This window comes from Parasteatoda tepidariorum, chromosome 5, assembly GCF_043381705.1.
Source record: "Parasteatoda tepidariorum isolate YZ-2023 chromosome 5, CAS_Ptep_4.0, whole genome shotgun sequence".
NCBI lineage: Eukaryota > Metazoa > Arthropoda > Arachnida > Araneae > Theridiidae > Parasteatoda > Parasteatoda tepidariorum.
The window spans coordinates 88,097,986-88,124,662 of NC_092208.1; the positions used below are offsets into that span (position 1 = coordinate 88,097,986).

The following is a 26,677-nucleotide window of genomic DNA, read 5'->3' on the forward strand; positions in this document are numbered from 1 at the left end:
TGGAGCAGTATTAGCGATGTTAAAAGTAAATAGAAAGTACTTTCAGAAGAAAGAAAGGCATTATCAGATATAGAACGATCCATTCAAGAGAGCTGCAGAGGAATTGGTCGCTTCAGGGTAGAAAACAAAACTTTTGGAAGGAAAGGGCTAAGTTATTAAAATAAGGGTCAGTGGGAAAAAGTAATCTTATTGGTTTTCAACCAACTTACGACAAACCCATGCTATTTAAGAAGAGGACCTTGACCGTAACCGCTTATTCGAAGGTCAGGGACATTCGAGCACAACAGTAATCTATTGAATCACATTGAATCAAGTAACTTATATGCACCACAACATTTGAATCTCACCGATTCCTGAAAATGCAGGTTAGTTTAATTTTTTTTTAAATTCAGTTAAAAATTTTGCTTGAAAATAGACCTTGATAGTTTTTCATTTTAAGGAAAAATATCTAAAACATGTAAATCACCGATTATATGTTACATATAAGGAAGATTATAAATGAATAAAAAATATAATAATTAGGAAATTGGTTTTTGGAACTGAAAAATTTGCTTTACTTGCATAGTTCTCTAATAGGTAAAAAATATTAATACATAAATAAATAAATCAATAAAATAAAAATGAAAAAAAAAAAATAAAAAACCTTTTTTCATACACATATTGGAGTTGGACAAATTTGAATTAAAACAACTGTAATGTGAGTTAAAACAACTTTTAAAAAAATTTTAACGAATGAGAAATTATGATAAATAAATTATACTAAGAATATTGAGATTTAGGGCAGTAAAAATTTTTTAACTTAGAAATTTGAATTAAAGCAACAGTAATAAAAGAGTTTAAAGTATAAAAATTTTGTGTGCTTGGTAGAAAATTTCTTGGATCTCACTTTATTTCAACTTTACATTTTTTTTGGTCTATTTCTATAAAAAAATAATAATGAAACATCCGTAAGGAATAGTTTTTAATCTTTATTCTGCTTTTGAGTTTTAAATTTTGGCTATATTTATCCGATATTTATTAATTCTCTGAAATAAAGTAATAAATTGTGGACCCAGAAAAATTAACCATGTTGTTCATTTGATTAATATATATTTTTTTAAGTTGTCAAGACAAGTATTAAGTTCATATAAGAGGTATATATAAGAAAAGAAAAAACTTTTTATCTAACGGTCTGATTTCCCCGCACTAAGATATTAGTGCTCTTTTAGGCGAATAAATTAAACATTACTTTGAGTGATTAAGCAGACATTATTATGATGATCCTCTTATCACCATTTAGTGCTAATATCAGTTGTTGTGTATTATATTTCTGAACTATTCAAAGTGCCTTACAAATGTTTGGTTAATTACTTATTCCTGCTGACCAGGAAAAGGAGAAGTTTGAATAATGCTTAACATACGACACTAAAATTCCTTTATTTTCATTATTGTAAAAAAATAGAAAAACAGAAGAATTACACATAAAAAAAAATAATTCAAAAATGGAAATAAATTCAGGGAAAGACAGAGTTGGAAAAAATGCCAGGAAAGAGTTTAAAATGTCAATTGTTTCGACCACAGAAGGTAAACACAAAAAATTCCTAAAGAAGTTTCTACTCAAAATGTTAGATAAAGAATTAAAAAGTAAATTTTGTTTTGTGCTAAGTGACATCTTTCTTTTAAATTTTAGCTAAAATTAGACTACTGAAAAAAAAGTCAAGGTAAAAGCAAAAAACAAGGACTGGGATTTCTTGCGTAAGCAAAGGAAGTTTTTTTTTTTCAATTAGCCGACGAAGGGAGAGGGGATATACAAAATTGCCAAAACCATGCTTACGTAATATTTTAACGTTCCTCGAGTTAATTTTAAAAAAGAATAGCACACAATTGTAAAACTTAACGATAATTTGAAGCAAATGCAATTTTTTTTAATTATTTAAAATTATTATTATTTGTAAATTAATTTAATAATTTTCGAATTTTTGAAAAAACGTTCAAATAATTCTGTTCTTGCGAAATAAAAATTTTGAATTTTTAGAAATTTTATTACTAGGAAAACATTCAAAATTTTGAAATTCTCATATAAAATTACACTTAAACTAAAGTAGCTAACACTTACCAACCCCAATGATTGCTTTGCAATAATTGTTTCTTGGCAAAAAACAAAGGAAATTATTCAATTATAATATTATAGTTGATTCAATTATTCAATTATAATATTGTATTTTTATATGCTCTAAAAAGAACACTTGCTTCTCCCCTTCCCACGTCCCAAATGTTCCCTTTATGATACTGTTAAGATATTTTTTTATTATTATATTTTTTTGCTTACCAAACGGACGGATGTATTTTAAATACAATGTTTGCATTTATCACTTAGTACATGAAGTTGAAAGTTAAGTTCTAAATCATTTGACGAATTTCTTTAACAGTAATTCATAATAGTATATTAATGTAATTTGCATCAAAAATGACAATTGTAAAAACGTTAATATGGTCAGACACCGATTTAAATAACTTTATTTAAATCGGAATTTTATTAGAATATCTATATTATTCTTCGCAGAATTATATTATTCTTATAATAATAATAATAAAAATAATAACAGAAAAACTTTCAATTTAGAAATCAGACTAAATAAAAAACGTGATAATAACAGTACAGGAAAGACTCTAAAACCAAGTTTATAGCTTAAAAGTTATAAGGAATTTTGCAAGCATGTAGTATTAAAGTAAAAGTTTTGATTTATACTTATTTGCGAGTCAGGAGCAATTATCTAGACAAATGAGGTATAAATTCATATGCTTCTTTCTTTCTTTTACGTTTTCACCTTAAAAAGTTGATTGGGCTTTAATAGTTCGAAAGTTGCAAAAGTTTAATGCATAGGAATTATAATTTTATACTTATGCTAATCCAAGAGTCTGATATTGCTAGATATTTATAAGCGATGTATTTGATCATATGCATTGTTTTATGGTAAATTAAATAAGCCTAAAATTAAGTTAGTAGGACTAATAGTTTAAAAGCAATGAGAGTTTCCATAACGTTTAAGTTCAAAAATTGATCTATTTAAAATCTGTCTTTAGATTCCATCAACTATTGTGTTTATTGTTTGATTGTATCAACTTGATATATTAGATATCGAAAAATAAATTATTAATATTATGTTAGTTTCTTTTATTGAATTAATAGTTTAAACCGCGATTCCTTCTATTATTGTTTTTTTATTGTTTAGTGCTTAATTGTATCTATCTGATTTTTTAAATTGAAATCAATCTCGAACATTCTACTACGAGCGAGATAAGCGAAGGAAAAAATGGAGTTTTCTGATTGGTAATTGCCATTCATAAAAATTAAATTAAATAAGATTTTTATTTTATTTTAACGATAACATTAGTGTTGTTTTCTATCTTTTAGCTATCGTTAAAAAAAAGCAATNATATATATATAAACTTAGCATGCTGGTAGTTCGAAGCACGAGATCAATGTCGAACATTCTACTACGAGCGAGATAAGCGAAGGAAAAAATGTATTTTATTTTAACGATAACATTAGTGTTGTTTTCTATCTTTTAGCTATCGTTAAAAAAAAGCAATTTACTGCACGTACTTTAATGTTAAATTATTTTTTATTCATTATGTCAAATTAAATAAATGACCAACGTAATAGATTAGCTGCAAGTGACGTAGTATGGGTATCTCGAGCCTTATTGGTTGTTAAAACGTGGCTTTGTTTACGTTAGCAACTGTTCTTTCCATTCTTTTTCGAGTTAACTTACCCCATCAAGTATCAATTCTCTTAAGTGATACATTCTATACACTATATATTTCTTACTTAACACAAAGACAGGCACGAAGACATGTAGAACATGAACTAACTAATTATCCATCGAAGTTGCCAAATACACAAAACAAAAATATATTACGTGTTACAATAAAATATATAAACAAATAATAAATCTAAGAAAGAATTATATTTAAACAAATTCAAAATGCGATACGGCGTTGTATTTAATAAACTTCACATTAATTAACATTCTAACTTATGAGGAAAAACTTACCTCAACTTTGACACGCCATTTTTTTTTTACCGATCAGCAGGTGCTGACATCATGGGTCACGTGTGTGGGTATATTTGATCTTCTTCTTTTCAAAGTGCAAGTGCCCAATTCAATGATCATACTCAAACTAAGTCAATACATTAATATTTCTGAATTTGTCAATGACCCTGTATATATTTTGTTTCTAGTTACCCTTTTAAAATGCTCTTCTGTGAATTTAAGTAATTTAAAGCCAATGGCAACTGAAATTGAAAAAATAAGTTACGTACTGATAAGCCGCCAAATAAAATTTAAAGTAATAATGATTCGTTCACGGAAAAAATTTATTGCGATTCATACATTGCCAAAAATGATGCTTGTTTAATTTTGGTAATATGTATTAATTGATATTAAAAAAACTACGTACTAAAAGGCAAAATTAATCGAGAAATTTTACCGATGTAATTACGAAAAGTTTTGAATTCGCGATGCTATTATTGATGACAATGATGATTGACAATGAATTTTGGTAATGGGTATCAATGAAGGGGAAAAAAATGCAATAAGTGGCAAAATTACTAAAGAAATTGTACAAATTCTTTCATGAGAATCGTAAAAAGTGTCAGCGCAATTATTGGAGTCAGTGATACTTAATTAAATTTGGTAATAAATAGTAATTGAAATAAGAAACATAAGCTTTGAGCTAAAAAACAAAGTTATCGAAGAACGATGCCAATTCATTTAGAATAAAAGTAAACAAACGCGCTATGTACCATTTTTGAAGCCAATGATACTATAAAGTACCAATTAAATCGTAATAAGTACTAATTAAAAGGATAAAATAAGCTATTTTAAAAGCAAAATCACTGGATAACTGGTCCTTGTCCGTTTTGAAGAAACATGAAAAATCGCCTTACTGTTAATAACGCCAATGATAATTAAGTTTGGTAATAGACACTACTAGTATTAATTAGTATTAAGGTAATTAGTCCAGTTTTAATAGGTACCAAATATACTAATATAGGTATACTGTATAATTTGTTGATATATTTGATACCTGTAAGTGACGCAGTGTGGGTATCTCGATCCTGATTGGTTGTTGAAAGGTGGTATTTGTTTACGTTAGCAACTGTTCTTTCCATTCTATTTCGAGTAATTCATGCCCGTCGAGTATCAATTCTCTCAAGTGACACATTCTATATTTTTTCCCAAAGATTTCAATTTTTTCACTTTATATTTCTCACTTAACACAAATACAGGAAAGAAGTAATGTAGAACATGAACAAACTAATAATGTATCACAGTTGCCAGATACACAAAAAAATGCATCCTCGATTACAAATAATAAATCTAAGTTAAGTAAAAGATGTCGATGAGAATATTTATAATTCAACAAATACGATGCGCGATACGGAGCTGTATTTAATTAACTTCACGTCAATTAACATTCTAACTTATGTGGAGAAATTTAGTTCAGCTTTAACACTCCATTTTGCTTATTAACTATCAGCTTGCGCTGACGACATAGATCACATGTTTGAGTATCCGTGATCTCCTTCTTCTTCTTGCAAGTACCCTATTAAAACTGCCTCAGTAGTTGGAAGCTTTAATATAGATACTGTGAAGTGAAGTTTTTTATAGCCCTTAAAGTTCTGTAGGCACTAGTTCATTTAGATAAGTTATGAATGTTCATCTGTCGTCAAGCAATAGCATATGATGATATTGAATACAGTTTAACTTTATTCTGATGATGGGATGAATTACTAAAAACGAATTTTGCTTAATATAATAACGTAGAGTCGTGATGCCTCAGGGTATATACAACGCCCACCTTCCAATGAGGTGAACCGGGCTCGAACCCCAGCAATGGCTGGTCGATACGAATTTCGCACTCGGCTCACACCGACCACAAAGCTGACGTAAAATATCCTAAGTGGTAGACGGATCATGAGTTAGAGTACCCTTGCCGTCAGGCTAACTGTAGAAGTTTTCATAGTTTTCCTCTTCGTGTAACGCAAATGCGAATTAGTTCCATCAAAAATTTGCTCCAAGGAGGCAAGATTTATCTCACTGCTTGACTAGGCGTTCCCTTGTCTTCTGAATAGGGTACAAAATTACAAGGCTACGGAGGTGAACATTAGCACTCGTAAACCCAAAAAGTTGGGTCCGCTGCGCAACGATGGTTATAATCTATATACATAATAATAAAAGCGGCTGTGTGTGTGTGTGTGTGTCTGTAATCACAATATATCGCCCCAGAAGCCTCGCCCGGGCACGAAACTCGGCCCATAATTGTGTTTTGACATAATGAAGAAGTATTTTTTTTCTTTTTCAAAAATTTTGATTAGTTATTTAGTTATCAGTCATTTTGTAAGTCTATGCTTTTCGTCTGCTTTTTCGTCTTCAAAGAGCCATATTCAAAAAACTATTAAAAAATGCATATACTTTTCCCCACTCTTATAAATGTATGCTAATGCGAACCTCACAATTGAAATATTAATTTTCGACAACTTAAACCAATAATATACGAAGGAATTAATAATTTAATTGTAAAGTTCGCATTAGTTTACATTTATTAAAGTGGAGAAAAGTTTAACTTTTGTATTAAAAATGTGGCAACATATTCGATACGTAAATAGAACGCTTCGCTTTGATATATTTGTCGCTGTTCATAATTGTTATAATAAGTTTTTCTTCTTCTTTCCACGCTCTTTTTTTTTTTTCTTAAGCGAAGACGATAATTTTTATAGCGATATTGTAGTACTTTGTACAACTAAAAATTCTTTTCACAACACTTTAAAAATATTTACTTTATTTTCTTTATATATACAGAGAACAGTCGGCAAAGAATTCGATTAGGTTGAAAAACATTTCGCTAAAAAGGAACGAATTCCAAAAGAAAAAATAAACAACTTAAAGAATAAAAATGCTGATGCCAGCCAATTTTTTGAAAGTTAACTTAGAAATAACAAACCAAACGATGTTAAATAACAAACCAAACGATGTTAACAAAATGACGTAGAAAGCGCAACTAGATCAAAATTATACAAGCACAACTAGATCAAATTATAATACCTGAGTGCTTGACGTAACAGATATAGAAATAGAATTTGATACCATAAAAAATTATATAGAAATAGAAATTGATACCATAAAAAATTTATTCGTTTTCGTGTTCTTTTCATGTATTTAGCATTTTAGTTTTTTTTTTCTTAAGCGTTGTAGCTATATAATTTCAAACATCCTCAAGAGCTATAACACATCTGCAGCAGAACTGGATATGAAGACAAAATTGCAGGACAGGAACACTTTAATTGTCCACTAATCTTCAGATTTCCTGCTACGTTTTAAAAAACTTTATTTGTGAAAACCTTCAGCGTGGCGGACAGCTGGCCGCCTTAGGCGGCTAGTATAAAATAAAATCATTAATTTTAGATAATGAAAATCATAATTGCGATGAAAAGGAGCCTTTTCAATATTTTATCATTCAACTCAGTATTTGCATTTCAGCGGGCGCAGTTCAGTTGATTTAAGTAGATCGGCAAAGAAAGTTTTTCTACTTCCAAGTTTAGCAGTTGATAACTCTACCTCGAATTAATAGTAGAATCTCACAGTCTTATAGATTTTTCTCAGCAAAACAAAATGTAGCGATAAGCAAATAAAACACTTAAAAGTAACTTTTTTAAAAAAAATTGGAATTTCGAAGAACAAGAAAAAACTCTGTAATGTTCATAAAGAAAAATGACATTTTCTGTATACCTAATTTCAACTCCCATTCCCGTGGCCTGCAAAGAGGTCCGCATGGTATTTTTTACGTCAAATTTAACAGTTAATAATTCTCAAACTAATTATCGAGTATTTACTTTTCTTTTATTCCAGCGTGCTCCCTGTGCATTTTCCCACACTCACCTTCATAATTTTAAGCCCTATTAGGCCTAAAAGATTTCGCGCAACGAAACAACATGGGACGTTGAAGTGAATAACTAAAACAACGTTTGCCATTTTAATTTTTCTAATATAGAGAGAAAGTTTAGTTAAGGGTTATTATTTCATATAAGGTAAAATAAAAACATGCGTAACAAAGAAAAAAATATTTTTATCGTAACTCATGCCCGAGCGGCGAAGGTGTTAATTACGCCACAATACTATATTAATCTAGTTGCTACAGAAGCATTAAAACCGCTAGGCTTCGATATCGAGACAAAATATTTTACTAATTTTAAAAAAGTTCGAATCTTAAGGACCCCTACGACCCTTCCGTGAAGCCTAACGGTTTAGGAACAGCTGACTTAGAAAATGTTAAGCCACTTTTAGCTAGTCTTATAAGACTGTTTTTCTTTTCAATAATATTTTTTTATTCTGAATTGTTTCTTTAATTGCATTATTATCGTTTTTATTTACGGAAATTATTTTTTTTTCTGAATTATATTTCAATTGTATCGTTGTCGTGGGTGGGGGGTTCTTCACGATTTCTTCGAAGTTATTTTTTTACTATAAACAGATTGTGACCTTTGAATTAAAAAGTATTCAGTATTAAAATGATTAAAGTATTAAAATGATTTATTGCCAAAAGGTGTTCAATGAAACAGTAGGGTTCCCTAGAAATTTGACAGGGGTTCCAAGAGTTAGGCTTTTTTTTTCTAACCATGTTTGATTTTCTGAAACCAGATTTTTTATTTGTTACCAACCTATGATCCACAATTTATTTAATGTATTGGTCATTCTTATGAAATTATTTATGCAAAATGCAATGATAAATCATAGCGAAATTTTTAAAAAAACAACATATTTTTTTACGACAGTAATGTATTAAATAAATTACTTAAAAGATACTACTACAAATAGTGCATAATTATTTTTCATCTAGTTTTTCAATTCAAAATAACTTAATTTTAGTATTTGAGAGTTGTTTATCACTAATAACCGTTCTCGTGGTTAATATCAGTTTCTTTCTTCAAAAACCATAAATCAGCTTATTTTATCCAATTTCAGTTTATGCATAATCCAATTTCATAACTGGAAGCCGCTTCAGATCTGTGAATTTAACGACGAGACTTTTAACCTAATTCTAAAACTGCTATAAAAAATCGATTCCTCACATTCAAATTAATTTGTAGTCTTTTGTTTCAGTTAGAATATTCACAGTTACTAATTAATTTTATTTATTAAGTCTGGGTTCCATCAAAAGAAGGTTGATTATTTAATGGTTCCATAGCCCGAAAAAGTCAGGAACCGCTGGTTTACTCTATTAACAACGATTTTGTTCCACAAATTACTTCTACATTTTCATTCAGAGACTTATTTCTTTTCTTTTTCTCTTCTTTTTCCTCTTTTCACTTTTTTTAAACTCTTTCTCTTTTTTCCTTCTTTTTTTCTTTTTCTTTTTCTATTCCCTTTTTCTTTATTTCCTTTCTTTTTTCTCTTCTTTTTCTTTTTTTCACTTTTTTTTAAACTCTTTCTCTTTTTTCCTTCTTTTTTCTTTTTCTTTGTTCTATTCCTTTTTTCTTTATTTCCTTTCTTTTTTCTCTTCTTTTTCTCTTTTTCGTTTTCCGTAACTTTTTGGTTTCTATAAAAACTTGTTAAATATTTTTTACCAAATTCAATACTTACCAACAGTGAGAAAATTAAAGTCAATGCTAAATATTTATTTCGCGTTCATTATTCGAATGCATATGTTGGCTCAGCACAGTTTTAAGTGAAATTTATAACAAATATATCTACTTAAAAAAATAATAATTAATTTTAAAGCTTTGAAATGGTAACTAATCATCTTCATAGTAAAATGGTGCTTTAAAAATAATAATCATGTGATAATTTTATAACATAATTAAAAAAAACAATACTTTTTTTCAATAGTTACTAAAATTCAAAGATAAACTGCGAATAGTAAGTAGTTAAAAGGAAAGATAAATAAATAATGTTGTTTAATACCGTTGAAAAAGCGATAAATAAGTAATTTAAAGGCTGCACAAATATTACGTAATCATGTTTTTGGTACTTGAGGACTCCCCCATGTCACAAAAATAAATATATAAATAAATAAAAAGCCAATTGCAACGCCTCTCCCATGAATACGAAAATAAGAGGCGGCATTCTTCGCTTTTAGTTTAACTCTACTATAGTATTATTATTTTCAAGAATTTTTTGGGATTCAATTCAAATAAAGGATGTAACTTTGCGTAATACAAAATTTAAGAATTTGTTTTATAAGATTATGAAAGTCTTGGAAGAGTTTTTTGTTCAACTTTTTATTTCTTCAATTATAACTCTTGGGCCAGGACAGCCTGCTTGGTAGGGCACTGGGCCCATGTCCAAGAGGTCGTGGGTTCGTCCCTTGCCGGCCGAAGACTGCCCGTGTAGTAAATGGTGACTGATGCACGGTAAATCTGTAGAATCTCAAAGTGCCACATGTTCCCAAAACAAATCCAACTGATCCAGGAGATTCCTTGTCTTCTGGATTGGTTCAAAATGACAAGGCTACGGAGTTGAACATTAGTAGTCATAAACCCATAATTTTGTCGGCTGTTCAATGATGGTTGTAAAATAAAAAAAATTTTAAAATATAACTCTTATACCAAAATTAAAATATTTAATACTGTAAAATTTTCAAAAAATATTTTTTTTACATTTATTTCATATATTTGTTTATCTAAAAAATATTAAATGTTAACGGATTTTAGAGTCTTGCTTAAGGATTTCTCATACACTTCTTTATTAGCAGAATTAAGCAAACCTCAACCCATTTCTCCCTCTTAGATGCTTACGTAATTTTTTAACACTCTCTTGTAGGTAAACACCGTATTAACACCTCATTAATTTTATACTAGTGACTACCAAAGATTTTCGAATATTTTTTGTTATTTAAGGATATTTTAATTTTTATTTATTTTATTTTATTTTGCCGAACAAGAGTGCACTGACAACAATGAAAAGCAGTTTCAGATCAATACCTTTTGATGTTTTAGATACGAAACGATTAGCACATAAAAACATCTAAATATCACTCTTATCATTCGCTGACTCAGTGCACTTAACCGTATAATCATCTGAATTTCTAAAAATCACGTATTTACTCAAGTTTCAATGACGATTATTGTTTCAAAACCTGAGTTCGTACAACCAGTTGAATTTTTAGTATTAACAAAATAGAATTTAAAATATTTAGGCTAGTATATTTCATCAAATTGCAAAGTGGGGTAATGAGAAATTTAGTAGGAAGTAATTTTTGTCAGTGTTTTACATTTAACTATAAACACATAAAGCTTATGAACATAATGGATGGAGAGAATGAATTTAATTAAAGTAGTTACCGTAACTTAATTAACGTTGAACAATAAACACATGAAGTTTGCATAAAGAGCGGAGTTGTTGTTTAAGTTGATAAGTTGTTTAAAAAAGTGTAACTGAATTGTTAACACAGAATGTGAAACTTCTAATCATTAACATCGGATTTGATGGATTAAATAGTACTTTTAAAAAGTTTTACTATTTGATTCACATACAATGATAAACACATAAAGTTTAATGTAATGGTTTATTTCCAGTACCGTCTGTTGAATTTCGTAAGAATTAAGCTTGGTTAGAATAATTGTTTTGGTTTCCCCAGCAGACGGCAGCGAACCGTTATATTTTTATCTATTCCCTTTTTTATTGATTTAATTTTTAAATTCGTTCTTTCTGAGGGCTTCTGATATTTATCCACGCGTTAAATCAACTGTTTTCTTTTCCTTTCGAAAAGTTTAAGCTATTATGAGCTAAGCTATTACTCCTTTCTTGAGTTAAGCTATTATTCCTTTTGAAAAGCTACAATGAATATTTGATAATCAGAGTCAATATTGAAATAGTTTACTCTTCTCTGAAAAGTATTGAAAAAAAGAGAACATTTTTGAAACGCAGTATCCAAATTATCATTTTTGTTGTTATTGCAAAACTGTATATTTAATTATACACATTCATATCTTTGTTTTAGGTTCTTGCGATTCTCGTAGCATCATTTCCTCTGATAACAGCACAATTCCCATTTCCGTTCCGAAATCAAGGATTTAGGAATGTGAGGACACCTCTTACAACATCAGCTTCGAGACAGATGCCTTACCTGTCCATCCCGATTGTGCTCATGCCTGATGGTCAAATGGTGCAAAAGCCGGGTCCCATTAACTACAAGTACTTAGGCGACACTACTCCCCTCATGTCGAAGCAAGTTCTGAAATCTCATGCTACGGTCATCGAAGACACTTCTCCTCAGTACCAATTTTCTTTGACACCACCATCTCATACACAGAGCAAGATGCCCGACGCCACCATTTACACTGGTGCATCACAAAAACATTTACGGAACGCCGATACCATTCACTTAAGCAGTCCTATCAACACTCAAGTTATTCACTCATCCCAATTTCAGCTCCAGCGCCAAAGAAATAACCCTAGTCAGCAACATCTCGTATTAAACGCTCATCATTTTCCGTCAAAACAGCATGTTGTTAATTTTCTAAATTTCGCTTCTCAGATTGGCAGCAATGTTCTCGCCAAACAGCAGGAAAAAGACATCCCCACTCAACAAGGTTCTGTCCATCAGGAGAGTCCACTCAAGAAGCTTCCAAACCATGAGAGTTACATTGTTCAAGGAATTTCTTACGCACAAGTGCCAGATAAAGCTCCCGCTTCTCAACAACAAACAGGTTCGCATAGTGCGCAAGTTGTTCAAAATTTACCGCTTTACACTTATAACAATCAACAACAAGGACAGCAGAACCAAAACCAAGTTCAGTTTGTTGTCCCTCAGCAATATACCGAAAGTTCTGACCCCAAGCATCCGTTTCAAGGGATTCACTTACAGGGAAGCATTCCCAACACGCAAGAAGTTTCCTCTCGCGTTGTTGCAGACGGACAAAATAACTATAATAAAATAAACGGTCACGTAGCACGCAATCCAGTTTCTCAACAAACAGAAAATCCTACAAAACAGTCACAGATCAGCTATAACCCTCAATATCAGTCTATTATATTACAGCCACAAAGTGGACACGTTGCAACCAAAAATGGTGGTTCTGAATTGCATTTTAACAGACCAGTGCAATTCAATCATCAATCGTACCACAGGAATCCTCAAGAAGCTCAGCCTAATCCTGCCAGTATTCAACAACAATCTTTGGTGATTCACCCTCAGCAGCCAAAAGCTGTAAAACCGATTAATTCCTTTCAAGCCAGCCCACATTATGTGGGACACGTCCATGACGAAAGAAATTTTGCTTCTGTCCAAGCATCACAGGATGGAACTTACAGTTCTGAGACAAATAACCCACAGATACACTATAAGAGTTCCGAAGTACCCAAGCAAGAAACTGTGCCAGTACAGCATTCGTTCGATTACTCTTACGTTGTCAACTCCAATCCTAATCTCGATGGACACCCAAGGCAAAGAGATCTGATCAGTGGTTACGAGAACCAAAGATCAGTGGGAAGCATTCCGGCTACTCATCATTACGCTGGACAACCTGATTTGTCTGTGTATCAAAGCCAAACTGGTTCTTTTAGCCATTCCCAACAGGAAAACCGACAACCGCATCAGATTGATTACACTTCAGTGGCAGTAGATGACAAGCAGGAAGCTGTGACTGAAAACGAAAAAACATACTATACTACTTCATCTAAAGATACAAACTACACGCCCAAAAATCAACACGATCTACCAACTTACGGTCATCTTCCAGCGAGTGATCAGCGATCAAAGGTTGCTGAAACAAATGGGCATCCGACTAAAGAGACCTCGAAGCAGGATACGGAAACAGAAGAAGAGACTGATTACAAAGTCGTGTATATTCCTCTCGATATATTGAAAAACATTTTAGGAAACAGCGTGGATGGACAAAAAGTTGAAAACGTCAGTTGAATCCATGTTTCAAGGAATACAAAGGACAGTAAAACATGACTTTTGTGGTGTTAGGCTAAAATTGCTGGTCAACTCCTTATAACCCGAAGTCATTTATTGAAGAAACTGAATGCACGAGTCTCTCTTTGGGGGACCGTTTTCAATAAATGCGATTCACGCCCCTCCAGTGGCTATCCAGAGAGAAGGAGAGCCTGATTTTTTTGTGCGAGAATTCTTTTCACCAATTCGATTCTCTGTCGATGGTAATTGGAGTTGTGTAGAATCGCATCGAGTGAGAATGTCCCTTTACAACGAAGAAATAAAAATAATTATTTTTAAAGTTTTCATTTCACTGGTTGCAAATTTTGCAACAAAACTACTAAAAAAAAGGACTTTTTTTATATTCTCAGTCAAAGAGAGAGACAGAGAAACAGAATTCACAGAAAAGCGATTTAATTAAAATATCAATTAAAACGTTTCACAATTTCAAGCAATTGAAAATGGTGGGTGATGCTTCCGTGAATGAACTTTTACGTTGGCAATAGAGGCAATAGAAATAAAGAAATTAAATAATAAACCTATGATTGCGCTTGCAGTTTTTAAAAATCACTTCAATTGCGAATATTCGTTTCAACTCAAATTTTCTGCTTTAAAAAGTGTACAGTAATCGAATGGGACGGACGTTCTTGTTTTCTTTTTCCCATATTTTCTCTGAGTCTTATAAAATGAGCAAAAAGATGGAAGTCTTTCAAAAAAAAGAAGAAAAAGACATATATATATATATATATATATATATATATATATATATATATATATATATATATATATATATATATATATATATATATATATATATATATATATATATATANTATATATAAATTTTTTCATATTTTCCATAAAAATAAATGGTATTATTAAATAATTAATAAGTCATACAAATAATGTTTCTGCATATTTTCTGTAAATATTACATTAAGTCATTTAATGTTGAATAATCACTTGTAGAAATGTGCATTCTTATCTGATCCAAAATAAAGTTAAGAATTATTGCATTGTTTGTTGCTATGTGTTTAAAATATATATGTGTAAATTTAGGGTGCAAACCGAATGTGGCGCTTAAAGGGTCATTGTGCAGCTCAATCCATACTGACAAAAAATAACAGGAAAGAAATTTATATTACTTTTACTTGCTTCTTAAAATCATGTATTAATCAAAGTAATATATTATAATAATATACTAATGCATAAATCATAAAATATATTACTTTTACTTGCTTCTCAAACTATTTTCACAGTTTTAAAAAAAAAAAAATTTTTTTTTAAAAAAAAACCGTGATCGACAAAGAGACGGATATCCCAATGAGTTTATTTATTGGTACATGCACAAATACATAAGTAAGCCTTAAAAACCTTTGTCATGCAGGAGAACAGTTAGCATAATTCAGAGAAAGACAGCAAGAAGATACAATCAGAGTGGGATTCGAACTCGCTACTTCCAAAACGTTCTACACAGCGTTTGAGGGAATGATGTCACAATGATGTTGATTCGAATTCTGCTTCCGGCATGCATAAAACTCAGCAACTGGCGTAAAATATACACAGCGGTAAATCCCCCTAGTGACGGGCTGACCATGAGAGATTTTCTTGGTTTTCTTTCTCCTCTTACTCAAATGTGGATTAGTTCCATCAAAAATCTACTTTCTACCAATAATGCTTGATCTAGGAGCTCCCTCTGGGTTGGGTTCAAAACTGCAAGGCTACGGAGTGGAACACATAATCGTAGTCACAATAATGGGTTGGTTTTTCAACGCTGGTTATGATTAAAAAAAATTGGAAAAGGTCAAGCCAAAATATTGAAATATAAAAATGCAGAGACACAATAAAGCAAAAAGAGTTTTAAATCTTTCGATATTTTTTTAAAAGAAATATTTCTTTAGCCAAAACATTTTCTAAAGAAATGCTGTTCAGAGGTTTATTTCAAGAATTAGAGACTAAGTATAATTTATTTAAAGTAAAGGAGGATTTCAAATATTTTTTCTATCGATAGCGATAAAAACCAGTTATAATTTGATTCTATTAAAGAAGACAAAGCATGGCATTCAATTTCTAAGAGGGGAAGGAAGGATGAAATTTGTATATATTAAGAGGGAAATTTTTACAATATCTCAATACTAAGGAGGACAAACATTAACGATGTCCCTGAGACAGAAGTATGCGAAACTTCAAACGTTTTTATCTTAAAAATATTATGCTTTTTAATTGTTAAGACACACTGATATGACTCTTATTTTATACTACGGAATAATTAAAATTTTAATCGATTAATATGAATGGATGGTTGACTGAAATGTAAATAATAAGAAGCTTTTTAAGACCGGACGGAATGTAGAAAACTTCCGGTGTATCCCTCCGCTCACGTTATGCTTACGAGGTGATCTGTGAACAGGCTTAATGTTCTGGGAAGTTTTATTATTGTGATTTGGGTTTAAATTTACGCATAAATTTTACCATTCACCAGAGTTTTCTGTAATTTATAAATTAAAACAGGTAGTGAGTCTAAAACAAATTGAACAAAATTAATATCAAAGCATAAAGCGTAAGGTTAGCCATGTTTTGAGTGCCGTTATTTGGCTATACTTGTGTGAAACAGCACCGTTTGTTATTCTTTGGGAAGCATCATAGCAAGCTTTCTGTTGTTGTTTGTTTCGTTGAAAGTTAGATTGAAAGAACGTGTTATGGTGAAAACACAACAATTGGGTATATTAAAACGATATTGTTTGTCTACGATATTGATACTAAAAAAAATGTCTTTTTTTGTCTACGATAGGTACTCTGTCCGCCATTCGTCTGGAGGGGTGGCGGGGACTATGGTAACGAGGTATGATTATTTCAAGTAGGGGTGCGGGGTCCCTCTTTAAGACTGGTTTCGGTGGGAGAAAAGGAGACTTCTTTCTTCGATCTATTGTATTAGCCCTAGAGTTAAGAGAAATGAGCNTTTTTTCATATTATACCCAATTGTAATGATATCTGAAGGTGCGTTTTTTCAAGCTTAGACGTAAGAACTGATCGGAATTTTGACCCCTAGTGACGAATTTTGACCATCAGCTTTACACGGCAAACCATCAACTGTTTTATTTCCTTAAAAAAAAGAAAGAAAAAATAAGTAATTTTTCAGCTAAATTTTTTTTTTAAAGGAAATAAAAGAAAAGTTTCTACAACGATCAAAGTTGTTGTTGTTGTAGTTCATTTACGTCGCACTAGAGCTGCACAATGAATGGGCTATTGGCGACGGTCTGGGAAACATCCCTGAGGGTGATCCGAAGACATGCCATCGCCATTTTGATCCTCTACAGAGGGGATGGCTCCCCTGCTTTAGTAACCCGACTACCTGCACGCGAAATCGAGCACAACGATCAAAGTTATTTACAACAATCAAAATAACACATAGTCAAAAAATTTTGACAAAGGAAAGCAGATTTGACATTTTATATTATGACGTGATGAAAAGACAGCTCCAAAGCCTTAATCCAACACTCTCCCAATCTATTTTAATTATGGGTGATTTTAACACTAATTAGGAAACTGATTTGGTTCGCTTTGAGACTTCTTTAAATTTTCAAAAAATATATTAGAAATAGTTCTTGCATCGCAAAAATTTATAAAAAATTCGAAAATTGTATGGCATGCATTACTAATTAACAGGCATCATTGATTAGTTAAAAACACACTACACAAAAATAATACATGCGAGCTATGGTGGCTCAGGGGATAAAGCGTTCGCCTTCCAATGGGTAAACTCGAATAGGTTCGCATCGGAGCGATGACTGGTCGATACGAATTACTCACCCGACTCTCCCCGACCAGAGTACTGGCATAAAACATCCTCCATGGTAGACGGATTATGGGTTAGAGTCCCCTTGCCGTCAGGCTTACCGTGGAAGGGTTTCGTGGTTTTAATCGCCATTTAACGAAAATGCGAGTTAATTCCATAAGAAAAGTCTTCCGAAAAGACAAATTTCGTCCAATATTTGATCCATGAGTTCCCTTGTCTTCTAGATTGGGTTCAAAATCATAAGTCTACTGAGTTGAACATTAATAGTCGTGAACCCAAAATTGGGTCGGCTGTTGAACGACGGTCATGAAAAAATAATAAATAAATAAATAAAAATATGCTTCACGACAAGACAAGTCTGACCGACCGGGTATCCCAAAAATAATTTATATATTTTAAAAATAAATAAAAGAACGGAACACGATAAAAATAGCATAGTTTGCGACATTATGCTTGGGAAAATGAGAGGTTTTTGTGGTACTTTATTTACATTGCACTAGAGCTGCACAATGAGCTATTGGCGACGGTCTAGGAAACATCCCTGATGGTGATCCGAAGACATGCCATCGCCATTTGGTCGCAGAGGTGATGGATCCCCTGCTTTGGTTGCCCGACGACCTGTGGGAAAAGTCGAGCACTTCACGATATAACAGTTTAACGAGGACCCATACCGCTAACCCTCGGCCCTTACGCATTCTCATTGTTGGCGAGAATTCTATTTAAGTTAAGGAGTCTTTTCCCAGACAGCTATCAATTTAAGACCTTACTGATTGTATGGCGAAATACCGACTCGAGATTTCTTGGATTCATTGTATCTGAATCTCTCGCATGTCTGCATCGCCACCAATTCGCGGGAAGTTACTTGTATGGATGGTTGACCGTGTAAAGCTAAGCGCAGATGGAGCTAACGATTAAAATTTGTCGTAATACTTCCGGGTTACTGCTTCCGATTAATTTTTACTCCTAAGCTTGAAGAAACGTCTCATCCAATAGTATTATACTTGTAGTGTTTTCAATATAACGCGTTCTTTCAATCTAACATTCAATGAAACAAACAACAAATGAATTCGGAAGACACCGCAAGCTTGTTATGATGCTACCCAAAAAATATCAAACGGTGCTATTTTACACAAATATCTCTAAATCAGGGATTCTCAATAGCAACGCTCTAATAGCCATCTGGGGAAAAGACCGGTTCCATGTCTCTTCCCTCCCCTCCTCTTATGAATGTACTACGATATTTTCCCTTTTCTTAATATATTTTAACATTTTATTGTCCCAAATATTTTATTGAAATTTACATGACCCTTTCTTTTTAGAACTATGTTCAATTCAGTTTACAGTTTAGTATAGTTTCCTAAGTTTAAAATTTTTTAATCTGTTTGAAAATCAAGAGAGAAACTGGCGTACTTCCTTCTCCTATGGCTCTCCACACGCTGTTGGTGAAAGCATGCTAAGTGTTGCAGTCGGTAAAGAATTCTGCTGTACGCCACCTATAGCCCATTTCGATAGCCAATAACACTCAAAACATAATTAATCTTACACTTTTTTAATGCTGTGTTACCAATTTTCAAAATTTGTCGGGTTCTCAAGCGTAGGCGTATGCAGAGTAATATATAGTTAACTTCTTAAGATAGCAAATAACAATTTAATAAAATAACTTATATTTACATATTTACAACTTGCTTATTATCAATAAAAAAATACAATTTTTATCACAACAAAAAAGGAGGGTTTTTTAATAATCCTAATTCTATTATTGTACTATTGTATTGCCACTCACTGAGTTATTTTAGGATTGCGACGTCTTAGAATTTATGAATTACAGAAAACTCTTATAAATGGTAAAATTAAGAGTTATAATTTAAACATAAATCACATTAATAAAACTTTCTAGAATATTAAGCCTGTGCACACATCGCCTCGTAAGAGTAACATGAGCGAAAAAAAATCAAGAGAACAAGTCGTTAAAGGCCACTAGATTGTAAATTACCGCTTCGTACGTGTGCCTTATAATTGAAAGAAAAAGAAATATTTATAAGTGCCATAAAATAAAAGTGAGGAAAAGAGATAAATAAGATCCAATAAAAAAATAAGCACACCAGACCAAAAAATTAGTCACCCTTAGAGAAATCATAAAAAACATCATTTAATAACGTGTAACACCTCCTCTGGATTTGATAACCACCTGAATTTGGCTAGGAAGTGAGTCCGCTAGGTTTGGCATGCACGTCGAATTCAGTTTAAATCACTCGCTGAGTATTGAATTGCGTAAATTCACCAAATTGCGAGAATGCTGATTTCGCTGAATTACCCGTTGTTAAAATATGTCGCTAAAATTTTCAATGGGGTTCAAGTCAGGTGATTTTACAAGTCAGTCGAGATATAATTGAGTGTCTGAGTGAAACCAGTCACATATTCTCCCAGTCCGATGAACTTTGCTGTTGTCATCTTGAAAAATAGGAGCATCGACAGCATACTCTTCATGAATTACTTGACTGAAAGGCAACACCTGATCATTCAGACTGTTCAAATAACCACGTTGGTTCATTTTAGTGGCCACCTCAGTGGAGGGGCCCAATCCCAGATGCGAAAAACACCCCCCAACGCATGACATACCCATCTCCGACTAGAACCTGGCTTTGCACACTGTCAGGATGAAATGCGTCATATAGTCTTTGACTCATTCGACGATGAGCGATGTTTGAATAAAGGCAAAAACGTGATTCTACAGACCAAATTACATTCCACCAATCAGCAATAGTTCACGTTCGGAGACTTCTAGCCCACTGAAGACGCGCAGCTTTATGTGTCTGTGTGAGCAATGACCTCCTAACGAGGTGTTCGACTCCAACTGTTCATTGCATGCAGCTCCGAGGTCTCTCACTAACAGGTTGGGATGAACCTTCAACCACTTACTGAAGCAATTCATGCAGAGTTTGGAACCTATTTTGATTGACAAGTCGTGAAACACGTCTCCGGTCTCTTTTATGCAGGATCTTTTGTCGACCACAATTCTGACGTCGTCTTTAGTGGCCATGTGTATTACACCACTGAAATGAAAAGGATTTTTCTCAATATATTGATAAAGATTATGGTCATATTACGGGAAATTTAGAGATTGTTGGTAATCAAGTTTTAATTAATATTTTAAGTAAAGGTTCAAAATTTAGGACAAGATTTAAAATGAAAAATGAAGATTTTATTATATCCATTGAAAGAGATCTTGATATAGCAAAAATTTCCAGAAAATATCATTGACCCGTTGAGAGTTTTTCAGAGTTAAATTAACCTAAAATAATTGAAAAAGTTAAATTTAATTTATTTAATACAAGTTTTTTATCATATCCTAGTGGTACTATTATTGATTATGATTTGTCTAAAAATATTAAAATTCTTAAAGATAAATTTATAGTTACTGTTGTTGAAAAAGCATCAAATAATTTTTGCATTATGTGTAAATGCTTTTTTAAAAAGTTGATTATTGGAGAATATAACGTTAATAATACTTATTTAAAATCAAAAGAAGATAAAAAAAAGTTATTGAAAAAAGGATTATTGCATTTAGTAAAAAATTAAAATTTTAGTTAAATGGGATTACATTTCCATAGTTATTTCCTATTATCAAATTTCATAAATGTCCGGTCAAATTTAGGTTTATTGCGTGAGGTACTAATTGTTACAATTCTGATATTAGTAAAAAGTTTATCCCCTCTGTTGAGGATCAAAATTGTGATGGCATGTCTTCGGATCATCCTCAGGGATATTCCCAGACCGTCGCCAATAGCCCATTGTGCAGCTCTAGTGCGACCTAAATGAACTACAACTACAACTTTCCTACTGCCCATTTTAATAGAGGGCGTTGTTTTCTTTTACTTCAAATGTTTTTTTTACATTTAGTTTGTTTGTGAAATTGCTGTTCGACCAGTTTACTGTGAGTTTTTATTTTTTCACTTTTGTATTATATTCTTAAGATTTAGTTTGAAATTTCTCTTCCGGTGTGATTTTATGTATTTCTTGTATTTCTTACTGGACTTTTACAAAACATTCAGGGTACTGAGAGAGCTAATTTTGACATTTGTCCACTCTCTCAATAGGAAAGGTTTCGTTCAATGGTTTCCGGAGCTGGTACCCCTGAAGACATCGGCTTGGGTGACCATATTTTTATTTTTATTTCCATTGTTTTTTTCTTTATTGCTTCATAAAACCAGTCAAATATTCTTCCAGTCCGATGAACTTTGCTGTTGTCATCTTGAAAAATAGGAGTATCGACAGCATGCTCTTCATGAATTACTTGACTGAAAGGCAACACCTGATCATCCAGACTGTTCAAATAACCAGATTGGTTCATTTTAGTGGCCACCTCAGTGAAGGGGCCCAATCCATGATAAGAAAAACACCCCCAAAGCATGACATACCCATCTACGGCTTAAACCTGGCCTTGCACACTGTCAGGATGAAATGCTTCATCTGGTCTTTGGCGCACTCGACGATGTGAGTTATTTGAATAAAGGTAAGAACGTGATTAATCAGACTAAATTACATTCCACCAGTCAGCAACAGTTCACGTTCGGAGACTACTAGCCCACTGAAGTCGCGCAGCTTTATGTGTCTGCGTGAGCAATGGCCTCCTAACGAGGCGTTCGACTCCAAATGTTCATTGCATGAAGCTCCGGTGGCAGCTCCGTGGTCTCTCACTAACAGGTTGGGTTGAACCTTTAACCACTTACTGAAGCAATTCATGCCGGGTTTGGAACCTATTTTGATTGACAAGTCGTGAAACACGTCTCCGGTATCTTTTATGCAGGATCTCTTGTCGACCACAATTCTGACGTCGTCTTTAGTGGCCATGTGTATTACACCACTGCTTGTAGAGCGCTCGGAAGTTCGCATCGAAACACCAGCAAATCCAGCAATTTCATTCAACGTATGAACATGGGCACGGCCAAGCACAATTGCTCTTCGTTGCCACTCTGTCACATCCTTAAACTTACCCATATTTACACACAATTTCCTCTTAAAACAAAAATATCTCACCAATGGTTACTTGCCTTTGATCACGTTAAGGTAAGGCTGCTATACTATGATTCTAATTCAGGGGCTCTACGTTAAGGTAGTGCGCAAGCAGTTGAGCACGTCACTTGACCACTGTGTCATCTAACGAAACCTAACAATTCATTGGTGCTTGAGTACTAGGGTGACTAATTTTCTGTCCGGTGAGCTTTCTTTGAGGATTGAGGAAAGGAAAGGAGGTATTATTAAAAATTCAAATTTATTTCTTTTCTATAATTTAAACAATTGATAATTTAACTTTAATTTTAGAATTACGAGATTGTTGTTGTTGTTGTTGTTAATTTACGTCGCACTAGAGCTGCATAATGGGCTATTGGCGAAGGTCTGGGAAACATCCCGGAGGATGATCCGAAGACATGCCATCACAAATTTGATCCTCTGCGGAGGGGATGGCACCCCCGCTTCGGTAGCCCGGCGACCTGCGCGCGAAGTCGAGCACTTTACGGTAGCACAGTTTAACGAGGACCAATACCGCACATCCTCGGTCCCTAAGCAGACTGATCCAAGTGGTCACCCGCCCGCACACTGACCGTAGCAGTGACCGTGATCTGCTGGGAACCGTGTCTTAACGATCAGTCCACTGCGGGACACGACATTGAGGGAAACGTGACATATTTTTTAATAAGTGAAATTAATTATAATAATTACAACAATAATAAATGAATAAATAAAAATTGCGGGAAGACGTTTTACGGAAAATGTGAAACATTTAATTGGAATAGAAAGAAAAAAAATTAAGAATTCAGTGGCAAAATCACTTACTTCTAACGTGGGATCAATCTTTACAGACGTTGTAAGTAGACTCCAACTTGAAAATCTTGAGGACACATTCTCTATCACGTGCTTGATGTGAAACGTATTATGGAAAATAACATAGGTCGGTTAAGCAATAGTCTAGTTTTTTAAAAAAAAGCATCTGAAATTGTTATTCTAATGAAAATATGAAGGAAAGAAATTACCTATTCACCTTATTCTCGACCATGCTTCATATTCTCTATGTTAGGGGGGGGGGCAGTATTTGTAGAGGTTGTTTCAACTTCCGGTAGAAGATTCAAGTAGAAGAATTTCTGCTGCTGGAAACTAAATTGTGTAAATCCGCTTCTCAACGCTCAGGTAATTGCATACCAATATAGGATAATTGCCCAAAGTACTTTTTTTCATATTTTCATCTGATATTTAAAAATATGAAAAACGCAATTTTTTCGCAAAAACACGACACAAAAATTACCTGCTAAACAACTGAGTATTCCGAGTATAAACAAACTTACCCGGAACGTCAAAAAAGGAAATTTTCAAGTCAATGCTACGACGTCAAAAGAGGACCTCAAAATTTCCACTAGGTTATTATGTATTTTTTTTCCCGAGTGGACGGTGAATTACTCCTCTTTTCAATTTATGTCTTTTTTTTTTCTCAAATCATTTTACTTCCGAATTACTTCATTACTCAAATCATTACTTCCGAATTAGACCAGTGTTTTTAATTGACTATGAGAAACTAATTCGGCAAAAAGAAAAAATGAAAGAGATGCGCTTTTTAGGGTCATTGGTGGATGAGATCAGATCGATTTTTCCCCTCCATACTCTATCTACATAAAGGAAAAGTTCTGCTGTCACCCTTTATAACCATGATACTTGCAGGGAACTGCAGAACTTTACGTCGCACTAGAGTCTCACTTTGGGCTATATATAATGACCACGAAAACATCAGCGAAGGATGTCCGAGAACATGCCATCACAATACAGATCCTTAGTACAGGGATTAGCTCCAAAGCTTTGGAGGCCGGATTCGAGCACTTTGTGGAATAACCGTGCACCTTTGGTCTCTTCACACTCTGATCAATGTGGTCACCCCACCTGCTCACTGACCGCTACCAGTTATCGCATTGAATGAAAGCGGTCCCTTATATAATTTTCGGCGTATGTCAGTCCCGCTTTTGCATCATTTGTTATAATCGATGTGTTTTTTTTCCGGTTAATGGCGGGCACTTGGGTCTATTTCCCATTGGCCTCAGAAATGCCAGAATTGCTACTCTCTTACCCAGTGAGCACCTATTGCTAAGCCACGGCGGTGGAGTAGCGTCGCCCACGTCATACAATCCCGTTTACAGAGAGGGTTTCATTCACACAATCTCACAGAAGAAAGGACATAGAACACAGAGAGAGAGAAAGAAACATACATACCCTGAAACATACATTCGAAACCGCCACCATCGGCTCCGCAGTTAGGCACGCTAACCACTCGGCCACCTGGTTGGCCATTCGATGTGGATGCGTCAATAAAATTGACCCCCAAATATGAAGCGAATGCATCGAGTGGACGAATTTTGATTTAACTGTTGACTGTTGTTTTTTTTGCTTCTGTCTGAAGAACAGACAGATTTGTATGCACTAATTTATGTGATTTCATATATTGGTGATTTGTTTATGTTTTATAGGGAATATTTCCTAAAAAATTCATTTTCCTCTGAAATGGTATGAATTTAACTATTCAATGAAACACTTTTTTAAAAGTTTTTTCATTACGTTATGTGCGAATATCGTTGTGTCAAATTTCTTAGTACTATATGGAAACATCATAGGAGGAGGTATGTAAAATAAATAAATTTATGATTCAAATTTGATTTATTTTTAGAATAAAGTTCTTGCAGTTGTAATTTAAAAGAATATTTGTATGGAGCAGCTTTCGAAAGAAATATCGTTGAGTTTTTGTGCTTGTTGTAATTAATATATTACTATTAATATTTTACGTGACATTATTAGTGAACTTGCTTACTTATCATTTAAAAACATTAGACTGTTTATCGATCTACTCGTGATTTTGTCATATCTTATAAAAATTGCTAGCTGTTAGTTTCAAATTGTTAATTAAGTGCACATTTTACTTGACATTGGAAGTGATGTTTATACTGATTGTCATTTCAGAAAATGAACCTGTTAATTAGTTACATGGAATTTTATTAGTTCTTTCGAAAGTTGTTAGTTTCACATTGTTCATTAGTACAGCATTTTACTTCACTTTACTAATTATGTCAACTGCTTATCAGAGAAAGTGAATTGTTTATTGAACTACCTACACAATATTTTATGAGATCTTATGAAATTTGCAGGTTGTTAGTTTCACATTGTTTGTTTATGACATTAGTTGTGATGTTTATTGATTATCATTTCAAATATTAAGTTCTTTATTAAACTATGTCAGATTTTATGAGTTTTTATGAAAATTGCTAGTTTTTACTTTCACACTTTTAATTGGTTCATCATTTTATCTAAAATTTGTGACATTTACTGATTATCATTTAAAAGAGAAACAAATTGTTTTTTTGAACTTTTTAAGATTTTATCAGTTCTTATGAAAATTTTTAGATGCTAGTTTCACATTTAACAAGGGTTTGTTTCATTTATTGATTTGACAAAGATAAGACCAGTTTGGTTACATACCATTTTTATTCTAGATTTTCTTGTGTTATGGTTACTTAATTGTTGACATCATGTAGATCTTTTAATTTTTATGCTATGAAAAAGTATGAAGAAATTTAATTATTGAAAAAAGGTATTATGTATATATCTGTATATATTTTAATTGTTAATTAAATTATTAAGTAATATTTTTTAAAAAATGTATTAGAATCTTGAAAATTTAAAAAAATGCTTGAAATCCAAAATCAGTACTTCATGCTTGAAAATTTCTATTTCCTGTATAATTTCATATTCAATAATGAAGACTTTTTTTGGCAAAGTTTACCGTATATTCCGGCGTATAACGCGCACCCGTAATTTCTAATACTTTTTTTAAATTTTAAGATATACTCTTCGTATAACGCGCACGAAAATTTAGATTGTACATTTGCAATATCTAGTCTTTCAGGATCGTAAATAAAAAGTTTT

At 32.8% G+C, this 26,677-nt stretch overlaps 2 protein-coding genes across 2 annotated transcripts in view; both read left to right on the plus strand.

Moving 5' to 3' along the window:
- Nucleotides 1-255: 255 nt before the first annotated feature.
- On the plus strand, nt 256-14,651 carry LOC107445406 (uncharacterized). The gene is made up of 2 exons (XM_016059792.3): nt 256-365; nt 11,986-14,651. The coding sequence occupies exons 1-2, from the start codon at nt 360-362 to the stop codon at nt 13,903-13,905; spliced, it is 1,926 nt and encodes a 641-aa protein (XP_015915278.2). The 5' UTR covers nt 256-359; the 3' UTR covers nt 13,906-14,651.
- A 10,484-nt stretch (nt 14,652-25,135) lies between these two features.
- LOC107445405 (mind bomb 2) overlaps nt 25,136-26,677 on the plus strand; it is a 55,198-nt gene continuing 53,656 nt past the window's right edge. Inside the window, exon 1 of the mRNA XM_043039675.2 lies at nt 25,136-25,377. The gene's annotated coding sequence lies outside the window, so the exon portion shown is untranslated. The remainder of the gene's footprint in view (nt 25,378-26,677) is intronic.